This window comes from Talpa occidentalis, unplaced genomic scaffold, assembly GCF_014898055.3.
Source record: "Talpa occidentalis isolate TD23 unplaced genomic scaffold, MPIMG_talOcc4v2.1 talOcc4.3, whole genome shotgun sequence".
In the NCBI taxonomy this organism is placed as follows: Eukaryota; Metazoa; Chordata; class Mammalia; order Eulipotyphla; family Talpidae; genus Talpa; species Talpa occidentalis.
Window position 1 is genome coordinate 69,306,031 of NW_023603184.1, and position 18,822 is coordinate 69,324,852.

General features: G+C 39.4%; 1 protein-coding gene across 2 annotated transcripts in view; it reads right to left on the minus strand.

Moving 5' to 3' along the window:
• Positions 1 to 18,822, minus strand: part of ACTR3 (actin related protein 3) — a 57,530-nt gene that overhangs the window by 26,922 nt on the left and 11,786 nt on the right. For both annotated transcript variants that reach the window (XM_037523254.1, XM_054699641.1), the window contains exon 2: positions 4,977 to 5,032. In XM_037523254.1, coding sequence (XP_037379151.1) covers positions 4,977 to 5,032 — 56 coding nt within the window. The remainder of the gene's footprint in view (positions 1 to 4,976; positions 5,033 to 18,822) is intronic.

Sequence of the window (18,822 nt, forward strand, 5' to 3'; positions counted from 1 at the left end):
ATTAACTTCAGACTTCTCCAAAGAAACACTAAGGGCAAGAAGAGAATGGAGTAACATACTCAACAAACTTCAACACAGCAAATGCCAACCAAGAATACTTTACCCTGCAAAGCTCTCCTTGTTCTATGATGAAAAAATATGGACCTTCTCAGACAAACAAAAACTCCAGAAATTCATTACAACTAAACCCCCACTCCAAAAAATTCTACAAGAAGTCCTAAAGCCAAAACCAACAGATGAATGAACAAGAACAGAATAAAGCAAGGAATAAAATCAGAAAGAAGACAAACAACATGGCAAATACAGATGTCTACATATCAATATTAACTCTAAATGTAAATGGATTAAACACAATGTAAATGGATTAAACACATCAATAAAAAGACACAGAACAGCACACTGGATTAAAAAACAAAATCCAACCTTCTGCTGTCTCCAGGAAACACATTTACCCACAAAAGATAAACACAGACTGAAAGTAAAAGTTGGAAAACAATCTTACAAGCAAATGGACCAAAAAAAACCCACAGGAACAGCTATATTTATAGCAGATGAAACAGACTTCCAACTAAAAAAGGTGAAAAGAGACAAAGACGGATGCTATATTATGATGAAGGGGACAATACACCAGGAAGAAATAACACTCATCAACATATACTCACCAAATTAGGGAGCACCAAAATATATTAGACAATTATCATCAACTCTTGAAAACAGACATTAAAGAAAATACATATATAGTGGGAGACTTCAACACCCCACTCTCACCAATGGACAGATCAATGAGACAAAAAATAAACAAAGACACTAGAGCCCCAAATAAAGACATAGAACTCATGGACTTAACAGACATCTATAGGACACTGCACCCAAAAAAATGCAAGTACACATTTTTCTCAAGAGTGCATGGATCATTCTCCAGAATCGATGACATACTGGGCCACAAGACAAACATCAACAGATACATGAAGATCAAAATCATTTCAACTATCTTCTCCAATCATAAAGGCATCAAACTAGAAATAAATCATGAAAAGAAAACAAGGAACCCTCCCACTTCATGGAGATTGAAATCCACACTACTGGAAGACCACTGGACTAATGAGGAGATCAAAGAAGAAATTAAAAAATACTATGAGTTGAACAACAGGGAGGATACTACTTTCCAGAATGTATGGGATGCAGTAAAAGCAGTAATAAGAGGAAAATATATAGCAATACAGGCTCACATAAAGAAATAAGAAAGAACTCAAAGAAACAACCTAATCTCACATCTCAAAGAGGTAACAAAAAAAAAAAAAAAAACCCTAAAGCCAGTAGAAGAAAGGAAATAGTAAAAATCATAGCAGAGATAAATGAAATGGAAATTAAAAAAAGAATCCAAAAGATCAGTGAAACCAAAGTTGGTTCTTTCAAAAAACAAACAAAATAGACAAACCTCTAGTCAGGCTCACAGAGAAAAAAAAGGGAGAAAACACATATAAATAGGATTATAAATGAAAGAGGAGAAATCATGACAGATTCAGCAGAAATCAAAAGAATAATCAGAGATTACTATGAACACTTATATGCAAACAAATTCAACAACCTAGAAGAGATGGACAAATTCCTAGAACAATATACTCATCCAAAGCTGGACAAACTAAAAATAGAACAACTAAACAGACCAACTACAAGCAGCGAAATTGAGGCAAATCAAAGGTAAATCAAATCACTGAGGTAATCAAAGCACTCCCCAAAAACAAAAGCCCAGGTCCAGATGGCTTCACAAATGAATTCTACCAAACATTCAGCAGTGTATTAGTGCCTTTCGAAAAACTGAGAAAGAAGGAATACTACCAAATATGTTCTATGAAGCCAACATTACACTAATACCAAAACCAAACAAAGAAAGCACACAAAAAAGGAAATTACAATCTCCCTAATGAACACTGAAGCAAAAATCCTTGACAAAATCCTTGCCAACAGAATCCAAGGGATAGTACACCACAATCAAGTGGGATTCATCCCGGGGGCACAAGGACAGTTCAACATAAGAAAATCAATCAGTGTAATCCAACACATCAACAAAAAGAAAAATCAAAACCATATGATCATATCAATAGATGCTGAGAAAACATTCAACAAAGCCCAACATCCATTTATGATGAAGGCCCTTGAAATTCTCGGGATAGAAGAAACATACCTTAACATGATAAAAACCATATATGACAAACCCACTGCCAATATTATTCTCAATGGCAAAAAGCTGAAGGCCTTTCCTTTAAGATCAGGAACAAGACAAGGATGTCCTCTCTCACCACTGCTCTTCAATATAATACTGGAGGTCCTAGCCAGGGCAGTAAGACAAGAGAAAGACATACAAGGAATCCAAATAGGGAAAGAAGAAGTAAAACTATCATGATTTGCAGACAATATGGTAACATATGTAGAGAAAAACTACTAAAAAACTCCACAGAAAAACTACTCAAAATAATCAACCAGTTCAGTAAAGTAGCAGAATACAAAATCAACACACAAATCAGTAGCCTTCCAACACACAATCAAGCAACATAAAGAAGAAGAAATCAAGAAAACCATTCCTTTTATTATTGAACAATAAAAAACTAATACTTGGGAATAACCTAACAAAAGAGGTGAAGGACCTATACAAAGAAAATTATAAAACACTGCTAAAAGAAATAGAAGACAGGGCCTCCCCTGGTGGTGCAGCTGTTGAGCGCTGGGCTGCGAAGCTGCCCACAGCCTCTGCAGTGCCAGTTCAATCCCTGGCCGCCAGCAAGGGTCCCACATGGTGCGCAGACCTCTCCTGCAGCGCCCGCTGCTCCCCTCAGCAGTGTATTTCGTCAGTCTGCCTGTTCTGCTCCCTGCTCTGGCTCTGGTGAATCCTCTCACCCACCCGCAACTCTGACCTGTACTCCAGTTCTTATATAAATTAATAAAATAAATCTAAAAAAAAAAAAAAATAGAAGACACAAAGAAATGGAAAGACATGCCCTGCTCATGGATTGGAAGAATTAACATTATTAGAATGTCCATCCTACCAAAAGCAATATACAGATTCAACGCTATTCCAATAAAAATCTCAGTGACATTCTTCAAAGAAATAGAACAAATACTGATAAAACTCATATGGAACCACAAAAAAACACGAATAGCCAAAGCCCTACTGATGAAAACAAAACAGAAAGGAGGTATCATCACACTTCCAAACTTTAAGCTATACCACAAAGCCATAATAATAAAAACAGTTTGGTATTGGAACAAAAACAGACACACAGACCAATGGAACCGAATAGAGAGCCCAGAAATAAAACCACACTTATATGGACAACTGATCTTTGACAAAGGAGCAAAGAATATGCACTGGAACACGGACAGTTTGTTCAATAAATGGTGCTAGGAAAACTGGACCACCACATGCAAAAAAATGAAACTAGACTACCACCTCTCACCATACACAAAAATCAATTCAAAATGGATAAAAGACCTGGACATAAGACCTGAAACCATAAAATAAATAGAGGAAAATACAGGTAAAACACTACAAGACCTACATCGCAATAACATTTTTAAAGACTCATCACCCAAAGCAAAGACAGTCAAGGAAAAGATAAACAACTGGGATTACATCAAACTGAAAAGCTTCTGTACAGCAAAGAGACATTAACCAAAACAGAGAGACACCCCACTGATTGGGAAAAAAATCTTTAGACTCCATTCAACTGATAAGGGACTTATCACAAAGCTATACAAATAACTCACATAACTCAACAAAAACAAAGTGAACAATCCAGTCAAGAAATGGGCAGAAGAACTTAAAACACATTTCTCCAAAGAGGGAATGTAAATAGCCAACAGGCATATGAAAGGGATGTTCAACATCCCTTATCATCAGGGAAATGCAAATCAAAACCACACTGAAATAACACCTTACACCAGTAAGAATGGCACATATCAAAAAACAAGCAACAACAAATGTTGGCAAGGATGCAGTGAAAAAGGAACTCTCCTACATTGCTGGTGGGAGTGCAAACTGGTCCAACCACTATGGAAAGCTGTCTGGAGGTTCCTCAGTCTACTAAAAATGGAGCTACCATATGACCCGGCAATTCCACTACTAGGGATCTACCCAAAGGACACAAAAATATTGATTCAAAAGACCACCTGTACCCCTATGTTTACTGCAGCACTATTTACAATAGGTAAAATCTGGAAACAACCCAAATGCCCAACAAATAGATGACTGGATCAAGAAGATGTGGCATATATACACAATGGAATATTATTCAGCTATCAAAAAAGATAAAATCATGCCATTCGCAGCAATGTGGATGGAGCTAGAAGGAATTATGATCAGTGAAATAAAACAGAAGGAAAAAGAAAAATATCGGATGGTTTCACTTATAGCAGGAATAAAGGGGAACCAAATAAGACATCAATGTAAAAAAAATAATAACAGTACAAAACACAACAAAGCAAAAACAGGCACATAAATCAGAGACATACTGCAGGGGAGGAGGAGGGAGAGGGATCAGAGGGAAGGAGGGAGGAGCACAGGGGACTGAGGTGATGGTGCACGGTGCATTGGTGAAGGAAACTCTATGATGACTATACCTGAGGGGGTGGGGGGAAGCAAATATTGTTTCAAAATGAACAATTAAGTAAAAAAATAAAAATTAATAAAAAAAACTAGTTAACCCCATATACTGTTAACAGCAATGTCCTCAAAGCAGAAAATAGTTTTATCAATCCATTCATTTTTGTTTTTAAAAAAGAGGTATTTGGTAGATTTATTGATAAAACACAGCTGACAAGAAAAGTCGGAGGTGTGGAAATGTGGCCACACAGAACATAACAAACCATGTTTTTAAAGGACTAAATCTTACCAGTGTTAGAACTGATTATCTCTTTTATTTTAATTTTTAAGAAAAAGCTTTAAATCAGCTTATTCTTGACTTAAGAGAAATACTTACAGGAAGGAATGATAAACTGTGGTTCTGTGTTTCCGGCATATCCTAGTTTTGTATACCTGCAAAACAAAAAGAATTTTAAGATTTTCACTAATAACTTATCAATTATGAATTCTTAGATTTCTATTTGTTATGAAATGTTCCATAATGGGTAAATACACAAAATTCCATAGCTTCAATACATTTAAACATCTCTATTTTCAAAATTATAAATACCCCTGTTTTGAACCAAACATTCCATTTCTAGAATCTAATCCTATAGAGACATGCATACATGTGTGAAATAGCATAAAAGACCATTTGCTGCAGTCTTCTTTATAACAGCAAAAGTCTAGAAATAATCTAGGTAACCTTCAAATGAGAAACTAGTTAATATGCTAATTTCACACTATGATATATTATTCAGCTATTAAAAATGAGACTGAAAAAGCTTCTTATGTACTGATAAGGGACAATCTCAAATGCGTTGTTAATGAACAAAGCAAAGCAGGGAACAATGTTCCAAGTATGTTCTATTTATATTAAAGTAAAAGAGAGAGGTAAGAACACATAAAATATACTTGACTGTTCAGACACTGAATATCTCTGGAACTGTATATAAAGAAATCATTAATTCTGGTTGCCTCCAAGGAAAGGAACTGAGCAGACAAAGAGTAGAGATGAGAAAGTGTTTTTTTTTTTTTTTTTGCTTATCACTGCATACTATTTAAATGCATTATTATTCAAAAATAACTAATTTTTCTGTTTTGTCATTTTGCTTTCTTTTAGTCCCAAAATTAAGCTCAAGAATTGAGAGTGGGGGCCTCCCTGGTGGCACAGGGGTTAAAAGTCTCAGCACTCTCAAGCTATCACCAGCCACTGCTATGAGTTCCATCCCAGGCCAGGGAGCTGACCCACGTGGCACAGCAGCCATCTCCTGCCTGGCTGCTGCTCCCCTCAGAAGTATAATTCAGTAGATTCTCCTGTTCTGTCCCCACTCTGTCTCTGGGGAATCCTCTCATGCCTCGCACCTCTGGCCTACACCCCAGTTCTTAGATGCATAAATAAATCTTTTAAAAAATATAGTGTGTGAAATGGAAATCACTATTAAAAATAAGGGGAAAGGGCCTCCCCTGGTGGTGCAGCGGTTGAGCGCTGGGCTGTGAGGCTGTCCACAGCCTCTGCAGCGCCAGTTCGATTCCCAGCGGTCGGCGAGGGTAACACATGGCACGCAGACCTCTCCTGCAGCGCCCACTGCTCCCCTCAGCAGTGTGTTTCATGAGTCTGCCTGTTCTGTTCCCCACTCTGTCTCTGGTGAATTCTCTCACCCTCCCATGCTTCTGACTGTACCCAATGCTTGTGTAAATAAATATCTTAATAAATAAATAAATAAATAAATAAATAAATAAATAAATAAAAAATAAGGGGAAAACATGAACTGCTCAAAATGCAACACTGCTCTACTAACTAAACCCTTCAAAGATCCCCCACTGTCCCTATTTAAAAAACAAAGATACATAATTTTGCAAGACATACTGAAGCACCCCTTCATGAAGTCTTTCTTGATCATTTTCACTATTAGTTATCCTTCCCTCTTAAATAAACATGCATATGTCCCTATATTGCTATTTTTATCTGTGTGTGTATCCTCTCCCAAATTTGATAAGATATTTGAAGGAGAAATCATATTACAGTACAAACTCTCTTAAGAACCCTCCCATTTAACAAGTTCAACAGATTAATCAATAACCCATTCCTGGTCAAGTTACATAGGTTAACATTATTCAACAATAAGTTTTTCCAAAGCAAACCAAAGGATTTCATGTACTCAAAGTGTAACAGGGTGGTCCCCAGGAAAGGGGGAGGCTTCGGATTTCCTGCCCCACCCAAAAAGGAAGGTGGAGCTGAGCAGAGAGAGAAGCTGCAGAGGAGACTGAGGAAGGAAGGAGCGGGATGGAGCCAGAGGGGGACCTGGAGGCGGCACATGGAGCCAAGAGACACGTGAAGAAACACTTGCCGTTTGGCCATGGACTGGGTGACACAGATGTGGGTGAGGCCCATGGGGAGGTGACAATGGCGGTTTTTGTCTTAATTTTGAGTTTGCGCTTTTCCTTCCAGACTTGTCTGGTTGTTTCTGATCCTTTTTTGTGGGTCCCCACTGGAAGATGCTTTAGACTTGTGGCAGGCTTTAGGGCCTTGCTCTGGGCCAATCCCATATGGATGGACTTTTACCCACGAGGGTTCAGGTAACTTTGGGTGCTTGATTTAGAAACTATATTGTTTGCTAATTGTATTAAAGTTCCTTCCCATTAAAGTCTCATGTTTTGTGGTGATGCGGCGGATGGCAGAACCTATTTAGAGCAGGCAGGTTTGCAGGGTCTGGGATGCCCCTCTCCCTGGCCTATAACAGATTTGGTGCCCAACGTGATTTAGGACAGAGCATCCGTGGTTAGTCGGCCCCATGGGGAAACTGGGCTTCCCTATGGCCATATAATAAGGGCAAATGTGATTTTTGGTTTCTCTAGTGTGTTTGTTTTGTTAGGGGGAAAGGATGTCCTGAGATAATCTCATACAGGCTTTGTGGACTCCACCCCCACTCCAGACTAAAGCCATCAGGACATTGGGAAAGACAAATCCCATCACCACCAAGGGGAGGGTGGCTGGGACCTGAGGGTGGAGTTGGGCAGCCAGGTTGGATATAAAAACCAAACACGTGGGCCTTGCTCGCTCTCTGGCTCGCGATCGCTCGCCTCCTGGCTTCACCGCTCCTGGCTGGCGGCCAGCTCTCAGAGCGCCATTTTGGGATTCCTGATCGGCGGATCGGGTAGGACTCATTTAAAACTTTGTCTCCCACTTTTCTCCCAGAGCTGTACATTTCCTCATTTCCCTTTCCCTTGTAAATAAACCTTTTATTAACCTTTCACGTGTGCCTGCAGTAGAGCATTGATAAGTCCTTTTAAGCGCACGGGTGAGGACCCACAGTCAGGCACCCCGTTTTGTATCGGGGTTGCTCTACAACAGTTTCATATGTAGATTTGCTGTTGAAAAACTGGCTTGGGCTTTGTGAAGATTCTGTGTGTCCGTGTAGTCTGTCTGTAGTGACTTGCTAAGAGATTTGATTTTGTGGAAATTGTTTTGTGCAACAGTTTTATTCAAAAGATTAGGTAGTACATTGGACCATGTGGCCAGAACAAAGATGGCGTCTGAGGCCACTTGGCAGGCTCTTGTAAAACTCAGAGGTTCTTGTTGGACTTTGGACCTTTTTTCTTTTTGTGATCTCTGGTGTCTCATTAACATTCCTAAAGGCAATAATGATTCTTCAGTGATATGATGTATTGTCTTCGACTACTTCCTGACCTCTGCCTAAGGGGTTTTGCAAGCCAACTGTGCAGCAGTGGTGTTCAAATTACCAAATGTATGCCTGGGTGTTAAGGAAAGAGTAGCCCTAAGCAGTAAATGGTAACTGCTGTTAGCCTTGATGGATTTTTGGAGATAACTTTGATTTTTACAAAGTCTGGATCAGAAAAATTAAAAAGATTTGGTCTAAGTCTAAAAAGATTTACTGCTGTAAATTTTGTCTACACTACTTGTTTTGGACATGTTTGCCATTTGAATCCTAAATTTGTTCAATTGCTGGTATAAGATTCTAAGTTTCTGCTCCCTACTAAGGAAGATCTGCTGTGTAAAGCACCCTTTATGGTACATCATGTAACTGTACCAAGTTTTCATACCTGTGTTGCTGTTCCTCCCTAGTGTGGGGGAGGTGTAATCTGTGCTTTGATCTTAAATCTGCTCTTTCAGCTTTTGCCCCAGAGTGGCTAACACAAGTAAGAAGATGACTCCTTTTAATTGAAAGTTAATTGTTAATATTTTGATTTTGCTTTTTCAGGTTCTTTTCCAGAAAACCCAAGTATTGCCTGCTTGGTGGCTAACAAGAGATGACTCCTTTTGCTTAAAAGATAACTGTTGATTTTGCTTTTTCAGCTTCTGTACAGGATACCCCAGGATTGGCTTCTAATAAAAAGGCTTGAACAATGAAAAACCCTAGTGATAAACAAGGTCATGTAACTCTTGTGATTAATAAAACTTTTTCTTCCTATTTCCAAAGCCTTAGATTTGTAGGATGACAACAGGAACCTGTGACTTCTGCCATCTACACTCCACATATTTTTGGATTTCTGCCATCAACACTCCACATTGTCTATATGTTATATGTCTGTATGTCCTGTGTCTAACTGTCTTAGCCTCTAGAAGTTGAAAAATTGGTATACATGGTGCCTAGAGATATTGGGGGGAAAGTCTCCAGTTATTAGGAAAAACTAAAGGTTTGATTATCAACACTGTATTACTGAACTAAGCCGGTGTCTTCATAGAGATTGAATATTGTTGTTGCTGTTGTTTTCTGATGTTTATGGCAAAGCTTCCCAGAAATCTAAAGTCAAGGAAAAATTTGGTAGCCTGTCATTTAGTTGATCTAAGGAAATTTTGTGGAACCTCAGTAGAGCTCCTGAGACACTCCACAAAGTTAATCCCTTTCCTCCTGGGAAAGGCATTAGATGAATTTGTCCTATTTGGCTTACTTAGTACAGTACAACTAGAAGGAAGAAGCATTGTCACTTGGGAAAATGGTAAAACTTTGACATGTACAGAAATGTTAACATTGGTTTTCTAAACGTGTATAAAACCTCTCAGTGCTTGATATGTATGTAAACTGTCAGTGGTGATTGTCACCTTGTAATATTGTATACTTCAATTGCTTGGTATCTACAGAAACTGTTTCTAAAAAACAGGGGGGAAAGGCCTCAACAGATTCCTATTGATGGAACTTTTGAAGGGTAAAAAAAAAAAAAATTCTTTGTCTCAGTTTGGGTGTGTTTCAGCAATGAGCTTAAGCAGTTTTCTCCCTAGCTTGAGTTCTTTCAGCTTTTTTCCGGCCTTGACTTTCAGTAGCCTTTTCCCGTTAAATATTACCACCAGTTGTATAAACATAAATAATTTGATAAAAACCTGGTATATGGCACATGATTTTACTTTTGTATTCATATGTGGGTGGTTTGCAAGCCATCCCTGCTTTGGGGCTGTTTTTCTGGTAGAGAGAGAGAGAGAGAGAGTGGGTGTGTGTGCATGCTCACACAAGTGCCACTGCTTACACTGTTACTTCTCTGAGGGCTAGATGTTCTACTACACCTATTGAGAATATGCAACAACAAATTGAGACTCTTGATTTATCTATTAAGAATATGAGGGATAAAAACTGTTTTGAGTCAGCTTTTAAAAGTATGCAGGACCAGATACAGGCTGCCCTCCATAAAGTGGTTGTAGCAGAGGCTTGGCTGATGGCACAGAAAAGGGATAAACTTTCCCCTTCCCAAGAGGACTGCAAGAGGGCAGAGTTAGAAGAGGAGGAGTATCATTTGTTAAACACCTTAAACACATCAGGACAAAGTCCTCTGAGTGTCAAGGCCCCTCCTGCGCAGAATCCTGAAGCTTCACAGCCTCCACTGCCCTCATGGGAAGACACAAAATCCGCCATTGTCACCTCCCCATGGGTCTGTCACCCAGTCCACGAACAAAAGACAAGTATAGTTTCTTCAAGTATCTCCCGGCTCCATGTGCCTCCTCCAGGTCTCCTGGCTCTCCATCCTGCTTCCTTCTTCAGTCTCCTCTGCAGCTTCTTCTCTCTCTGCAGGAAACCTGAAACCTCCCCCTTTCCTGGAGACCACCCTGTTACAAAAGCAGCTAATGCGCAACCAAAACAGGTAAGCTCGTCCCCAAAACTCAAAAATAACTATACATAGTAGAGCAACCGTATAAACATATCATAGCTTGTCATTTCTACATGTGTAACATACCAAAATAATAATTTTCTAAATTTGAGGGACAATAGCCAAGTATATTAATATTCTATGGCCTTCAATTTAAAAAAGATTTGGGAAAAAGAACAGAAATAACACATTGGAGCTGGCATAGCCTCTGTGGAAAATAGTATGGAGATTTCTCAAGAAAATAAAAATGGAAATTCCATTTGACCCCATAATATCAGCTATTAAGTATATTCCTGTTATTTTTCCAAATAACAGGAAAAACCTAATACAAAAAGATATCTACACCTATGTACACAGTAGCACTATGTTTACAACTGCCAAATCATGGAATCAAACCAAGTACCTTTCAAAAGATGAATGGGTAGAAAATTGTGGAGCAGATATTCCATGGAATATTACACAGCTAAGAAGACAAAATGTGGGATCAAATGGACAGATCTTGAGGTGACTATCCTGACTGAGATCAGCCAAAAGTGAAAGACAGATTTCAATGGTGTTACTCATCTACAAAATATAACTACCCCAAAAACAAGTACATAGAAACAATAGAAGAAATAGCTTTGATTTGGCAAAAAGAAATAATGGTTAACAGAGGGAATCGGGTAGAAGGCAAAGGGGATAGAATAGGGAGGCAGATGGGCATGTGTGGCTTGGGAAAAAATAAAATTTCAATAATATTCCAAACAACAAAATCCTGTCAAATCTGTATACACTTGATACAGACCACTAAATTACTGCATTTGATTACTATCAAAGAACATGATTATTTCCACCAATCTTTAAGGTTAACTTTAAAATTTGTTTAGCCTCTAAAATTAATGTGGCTCCTGGCTCAAAAATAATGTCTGTAGTATGAAATAAAATCCACAAATAGAAGTAGTCATACCCTAAAATCTACAAATGACTTGCTGTGTTAAACTGGACCCTCAAAAATGTCAAATTTTCTGTAGTGGAGAAAGAGTAAAATGCTAGATGACAAACTAAGAATTTAACTCTTAAAACACTGGCTCTTTTAGGGCTTCCCTGGTGGCACAAGGGGTTAAGACGCAACCTATGAAGCTATCCACAGCCACTGCAGCACAAGTTCAATCCCTGGCCAGGTAGCAACCCACATGGCGCAGATCTTCCCTGCCTTGCCCGCTGCTCCCCTCAGCAGTGTATTTCGTCAGTCTGCCTGTTCTGTTCCCCACTCTGTCTCTGGTGAATCCTCTCGCCCTCCCGTGTATCTGGCCTGTACCCCGGTCCTTGTATGAATAAATAAATCTTTATAATTTTATTCTTTTTTTTATTTATTTTTTTTTTTATAGAGGCATGTTTTTATTTATTTATTTGTTTGTTTGTTCGTTCGTTTTGTTTATACATGCACTGGGTGCAGCCAGAAGTGCGGGAGGGTGAGAGAATTCACCAGAGCCAGAGCGGGGAGCAGAGCAGGCAGAGAGACCGAAGTACACTGCTGAGGGGAGCAGCGGGCGGCAGGAGAGGTCTGCGCGCCATGTGGGACCCTCCTCCGGTGGCCGGGGAGCAGCCGGGGATCGAACCGGCGCCGCAGAGGTCGCCGGCAGCTTCGCAACCCAGCGCTCAACCGCTGCGCCACCGGGGAGGCCCAATAAATAAATCTTTAAAAAAAAAAAAAAAAGAACAGAATCCAGAAATAAACCCTCCTGTATATGGTCAAGTGATTTTTAAGTAGCATGCCATGCCATAACCATTCAAACGAGGAAAGGATAGTCTTTTCAACAAATGGTGATGAGAAAAGTATATATTTGTACATAAAAGAAGAATCTTTATCTTACACTGCCACATATAAAAATTACCTCAACACATTAAGAACATTAAAAAAAATTCTTAGAGGATTTGGTAATGGCTTTTTGCATGACCCTAAAAGCACAGGCAACAACAAAAAGAATAAATTGAACATCAAAATTAACTTTTGTGCAAAAAAGGACATTAACTAAAGAGTGCAGAGGCATAGAAAGGGAGAAAAATACTTGTAAATCATATATCTGATAAAGAGTTAATATTCAGCATATAAAGGACTACTACTCACCAACCAGAAAATTCAATTAAAATATGGGCAGGAACGAAAATAGACATTTCTCCAAAGATGTAAAAGGCCAATAAGCACACAAAAAAATGCTCAGCATCATTATTAAAGGATATGCAAATCAAAACCAAAATGAGATACCACTTAGTACCCAATAGGGTGGCTATTACCAAAAATAAAAAGCAGAAGACAACAAAGATTGGTGAGAACGTAGAGTTTGGGAGCCCTTAACAACAATGCTAGTGGGAAAGCAAAACGGTACAATCAAAATTATGCTATCTAAACCTAAGTTTAGGGAACACATAAGGACAAAATATTACACACCAAGGAAAAAAGATAAACAAAATCTCCCCATATAAAAAATCTACAATGCTGATATTGACTAGCAAGGTGGGGAAAGGATTTGGACAAGGGAATATAGTAAAGAAGAGATATGAAAAGCATTTTTGAAGTTATCAAAGACTTGGTGACTAGAAAAGTATTAGTGGAAATAAAAGCATGCCTGGACTGACATAAATGAATGGTTTTAAAAAAAAAGTTTTATACAAGAAGTTGTTAGTCTATCATGGTTATGATTATCTCCAGAGAAAAAGTGGATTTGAGAATAGTCATAAATATTGTTCACTCTTAAAAATCAAGGAGATGAAATAATCACAACAGAATGTTAGCAGGTAATAATTCCAATAAAAATAGGCATTTGTTACATATTATTGTAGCTTTCTAAAAGAAATTCAGTTATGGAAATAATGGTTTTAATAAAATCAGCATGTGCTTAATATATAAAAACATCTCTCGTATTAAATATTATTTTTAACTACAAATTCAAATGTTGACTTAAAGTATGTAGTTGTCAATGAGTATTTTTTTTAAAGATTTATTTATTTATTTATACAAGCACTGGGTACAGTCAGAAGCACGGGAGGGTGAGAGAATTCACCAGAGCCAGAGCAGGGAGCAGAGCAGGCAGACTGTCGAATTACACTGCTGAGGGGAGCAGCGGGCGTGGCAGGAGAGGTCTGCGCGCCATGTGGGACCCTCGCCAGCCGGCCGGGGATAGAACCGGTGTTACAGAGGCCGCAGGCAGCTTTGCAGCACAGCGCTCAACCGCTGCGCCAACGGGGAGGCCCGTATTTTTACTTAATAAAATGCCTCTATTTCTTTGTTATGAAAAACATCTCACAACAAAAGGCTATCTGAAGATTCCAATGTGTTACTGATACTAAACCACTAAATGGGCACAAAATCTTCAAAAAAAATTGGCACATTTCAAAAAGAAACTGGAATTACAAATAACTGTAATGAAAATCATTTCAGAAAAATAACAAGCATATACTGAGGTTATGACATTGAACACAGAGTATATCTACAGCCTATGTAGCAATGGAACTAGAATTTTAACTTTCAAAGCTTCAACAATGTTAAGCCATCTAACAAAGTCAATAACATGCCCTAGAACTTTAGGATGAAATGAATCTTAATGATCTTGTGCAATCCTTTTTCCAAAATTTCTTGGTATTAACAACCACTAACATAAAGGCATCTACCTCAATATAATCAATTTTACCACTACCATATCATCAAAGCACAGCAGAGAGAAGGTAGCTATATAATAAGAATGTAATTATCAAATTTTAAATGAAAAGGGAGGCCTGCAAAGGAACCACAATGCTTTCTTTTGTAATACCCAATTCTCAGCTACTTTTCTTTGACTTCTAGTGTCACGAATGTTTAGAGCAAAAATGCAATGGCTAATTCAAAGGGATTATTAGCTATAAAGATAACTAGTAATTGTCTAAAAAGCGTATTCAGGGACCTCCTTGGTGGCCCAGGTGTTAACAAAGCGCTAGCAAATGATAGCCAGCCACTGCAATTTGAGTTCCATTCCCAGCCAGGAGATAACCCACATGGCACAGGAGACCTCTCCTGTCTCGCCCACTGCTACCCTTAAAAGTGTATTTCAGCAGACTCCTCTTCTGCGCCCCACTCCGTCTCTGGTGAATCTTCTCATCTCCCCACACCTGTGGCCCACACCCCAGTTTTTATATGCATAAATAAACCTTTAAAAATAAAATAGGGCCTCCCCTGGTGGCGCAGCGGTTGAGGGCTGGGCTGCGAGGTTGCCCGCAGCCTCTGCAGCGCCGCTTCGTTCCCCGGCCACCGGCGAGGGTCCCACAAAAAAACAAAAAAACAAAAAAAAACCCCAAACAAACAAAAAATAAATAAAAGTGTATTTAATCCCCTCTAATATAATTCTCATTACATAAAAGTCAGTATTTAACCTGACACAAAAAAAGACTGATAGACAACTGAGTGGAAGAATCTGGAGAAACAACATTCTTCCAGTCCTTTTAGGTCTCAAATTTAACATGCAACTCCATATAAGCAGGAGGAAAGAACATGGACATTAGAATTTAAAAAAAAAAAAAAAGAGTGAAATGCTTGTTTCACCATTATTAGAAAGTAACCATAGACTTTATTCCTAATGGATAAAGAATAAAACTTGAATTCAGGGCCTCCCTAGTGGTGCGGAGGGTTGAGCGCAGCGCTGTGAAGTTGTCTGCAGCCTCTGCAGGGCGTGTTCGATTCCCATCCGGCCAGGGAAAAACCCACATGGTGTGGCAGACCTCTCCTGTTATGCCTGCTGCTCCCCTCAGCAGTGTATTTCGGTCCATCTCCCTGTTCTGCTCCCCGGTCTGTCTGGTGAATCCTCTCACCCTCCCATACCTCTGGCCTGTACCCCAGTTCTTGTATAAAAATAAATCTAAAAACAACTTGAATTCAGGAGGCTGTCATGAGGATTAAAAAGGTAATAGTGGAGGGCCTCCCTGGTGGTACAAGGGGTTAAGATGCAACCTATGAAGCTCAGCCAGGGAGCTACCCACATGGCACAGTAGACCTCTCCTGTTTTGCCTGCTGCTCCCCTCAGCAGTGTATTTCAGTAGATCTGCCTGTTCTGCTCCCCACTCTGTCTCTGGTCTATCTTCTCACTCCCCCTGCCCCACACCTCTGGCCTGTACCCCAGTTCTTGTATGCATAAATAAATAAATCTTTAAAAAAAAAAGTTAATAGCCGATAGATAGTACTTACTAAATATTCAGTCAATAAATAGTTCCTTCCGTAGATTTATTCCCTTTAGCACAGGACTTCATTTTTTTTTTTTTTTTTAAGATTTATTTATTTATTTATTTATTTATTTATGCAAGCACTGGGTACAGTCAGAAGCGCGGGAGGGTGAGAGAATTCACCAGAGCCAGAGCGGGGAGCAGAGCAGGCAGAAGGACCGAGGTACACTGCTGAGGGGAGCAGCGGGCGGCAGGAGAGGTCTGCGGGCCATGTGGGACCCTCCTCAGGTGGCCGGGGAGCAGGCGGGGATCGAACCGGCGCTGCAGAGGCTGCGGGCAGCTTCCCAACCCAGCGCTCAACCGCTGCGCCACCGGGGAGGCCCCACAGGACTTCATTTTTACTATATCCATTCCTGTAATTATTCTTTCAAACTCTTGTCAATGTTTTCCCACTCTCTTTGCTACTACACCAGTCCAACTGTCCACCATTAAAGACATAGATTACAGAACTCAGTACTTGCCCTATGAAAGAAACCAGTCACAAATGGACACACAAACTATACGATGCCATTTATATGAAAAGACCAGAATAGAAAAATCCATGAGAACAGGTAGAAAATTAGTGATTTCCAGGAGTTGAGGATAGGGAGAATGGAGAGCTGACAGTTAATGGGTATGAGGTTTCTTTTTCGGGTAATGAAATATCCTAAAATTGTGGAGACTGTTACACAATCTTGTGAATATACTAAAAATCACTCAATTACACATTTTTTTGTGGTGTATATTTATACACCAATAGAGCTGTATGAAACAAAATACTAGACTCAGACTAACTGCATAAATTTATCAATCTTTTGCTTAATGATCTATACAATCTACTGCCCATCAAATTAATTCCAAACCACACTGCCACACTTAAAATCCTTCTGAAATGAGATACAATATAAATAAATAAATGAAAACTATTTGCTGTCCCAAAGCTCCCAAAAGAAACATCTCAATTTAGTAATCTAAGTGGAACCTCCACTCCTTTCTGACTTCCCTTCATCAATAAAATATTCATTGGGTTTTATTAAATACTGTCCATGGGGCCATAACTTGAAGAGGATGAACAAAAAAGATATCCCGTGATCACAAGAGCTTTCAACTTAGTTTACATGGATAGTCTTTCTTCCCTTCCATCTCTCATATTCTATTTATATTTTTCCAGGATTTGATCAAATTCAGCTCCTTCATAAATTATCCTCCAAATACCACAACCCTTACATATTATCAACAGTCAGCTTGTTAAAGAAGGCCACCCATTTTGAAAGCAGGAGATAAATTCCCTATGTGAAAGTTACCCTCTCTGTTTCAGAAAAAGGTATCCTTATCACCAGAGACAGGAAGTTTGTAAAAATAAACTATATTTCTTCACTAATCTATGACCCCAAGCCCTTTGTTTTACCAATTCTTATTTGTCAGTTATTATTTCTTTGCCTACAAGGTATAAAAGCTACCTACTTATAGTCATTTTGGGGGCTCTAATAATTTGGAGGGTCTAGTATGTTCCAAATTAAATGTTTCCTCTTGTTAATCTTTCTTTTTTTTTTTTAATAATTTTTTTTTTTTAAGATTTATTTATACAAGCACTGGGTACAGTCAGAAGCGCGGGAGGGTGAGAGAATTCACCAGAGCCAGAGCGGGGAGCAGAGCAGGCAGAAGGACCGAAGTACACTGCTGAGGGGAGCAGCGGGCGGCAGGAGAGGTCTGCACGCCATGTGGGACCCTCCTCCGGTGGTGGGGGAGCAGCTGGGGATAGAACCGGCGCTGCAGAGGCTGCGGGCAGCTTCGCAACCCAGCGCTCAACCGTTGCGCCACTGGGGAGGCCCTGTTAATCTTTCTTACGTCAATTTAGTTGTTACCCCAAAGACCCAGAAGGGAAATGTTTTCCTCTCTTACATAAGTAATAGATTTATTTCAATGTTCTTATGTATCAATTATACTATAACTGCCATTAAAATTGTTTACTCTATGCCAATTATTTTACTATATGCTTATAGTATCTTTTTTTTAAGAGATTTATTTATACAAGAACCAGGGTACAGGCCAGATGTGCAGGAGGGTGAGAGGATTTACCAACCAGAGACAGAGCAGGGAACAGAACAGGCCGACTGATGAAATACACTGCTGAGGGGAGCAGCGGGCGAGACAGGAGAGGTCTGCTGCACCGTGTGGGATTCACACCAGCCAGCAGGGATTGAACCCGTGCTGCAGAGGCTGTGGAGACAGCTTCACAGTGAGGCGCTCAACCACCAGCGCCACCAGGGAGGCCCTTATATAGTATCTCTTAACCTTTTTCCTAACTCTGGAAAATGGATGTCCTATCTTGTGTTCAGTTATCAGGAGACTGCAGATCAGAGAGGAAACTACTTCAAAGAAACAGTGGAGTCAAATATCTGTATCAGCCTTGAAAATGTATTCTTTTGTATTGTCTCTCTTCTCTGAAACATGAGTAGTTACGCGTAACGTAAAACCATAGAAAAAAATAACAGTACAGTTTATTTTATCATGCTGGTTACCTGATCTTCACCAAGTAATTTATACAATCTCCTTGTCACTGTTTCATTCATAAAAAAAAGTATTATGCTCTATTTTATGGATGCACATACCTCATAGACAGGCTTAGGTATCAAATTACTATATGCAAAGTGTCTAGCACACAGTACGAATTAGATTAACTGCTGGCTATTATTTTCATCCTCACAATTCACCATAGTGAAGTTGTTATAGAGCAGCCCCGATATTGAACGGGTTCCTGGCTATGGGTCCTCACCCGCGCGCTTACAAGGGACTTATTACTACTCCACTACAGACACACACAAAAGGTTAATAAAAGGTTTATTTACAAGGGAAAAGGAAATAAGGAAAATGTACAACTCAGGGAGCAAATAGGAAAT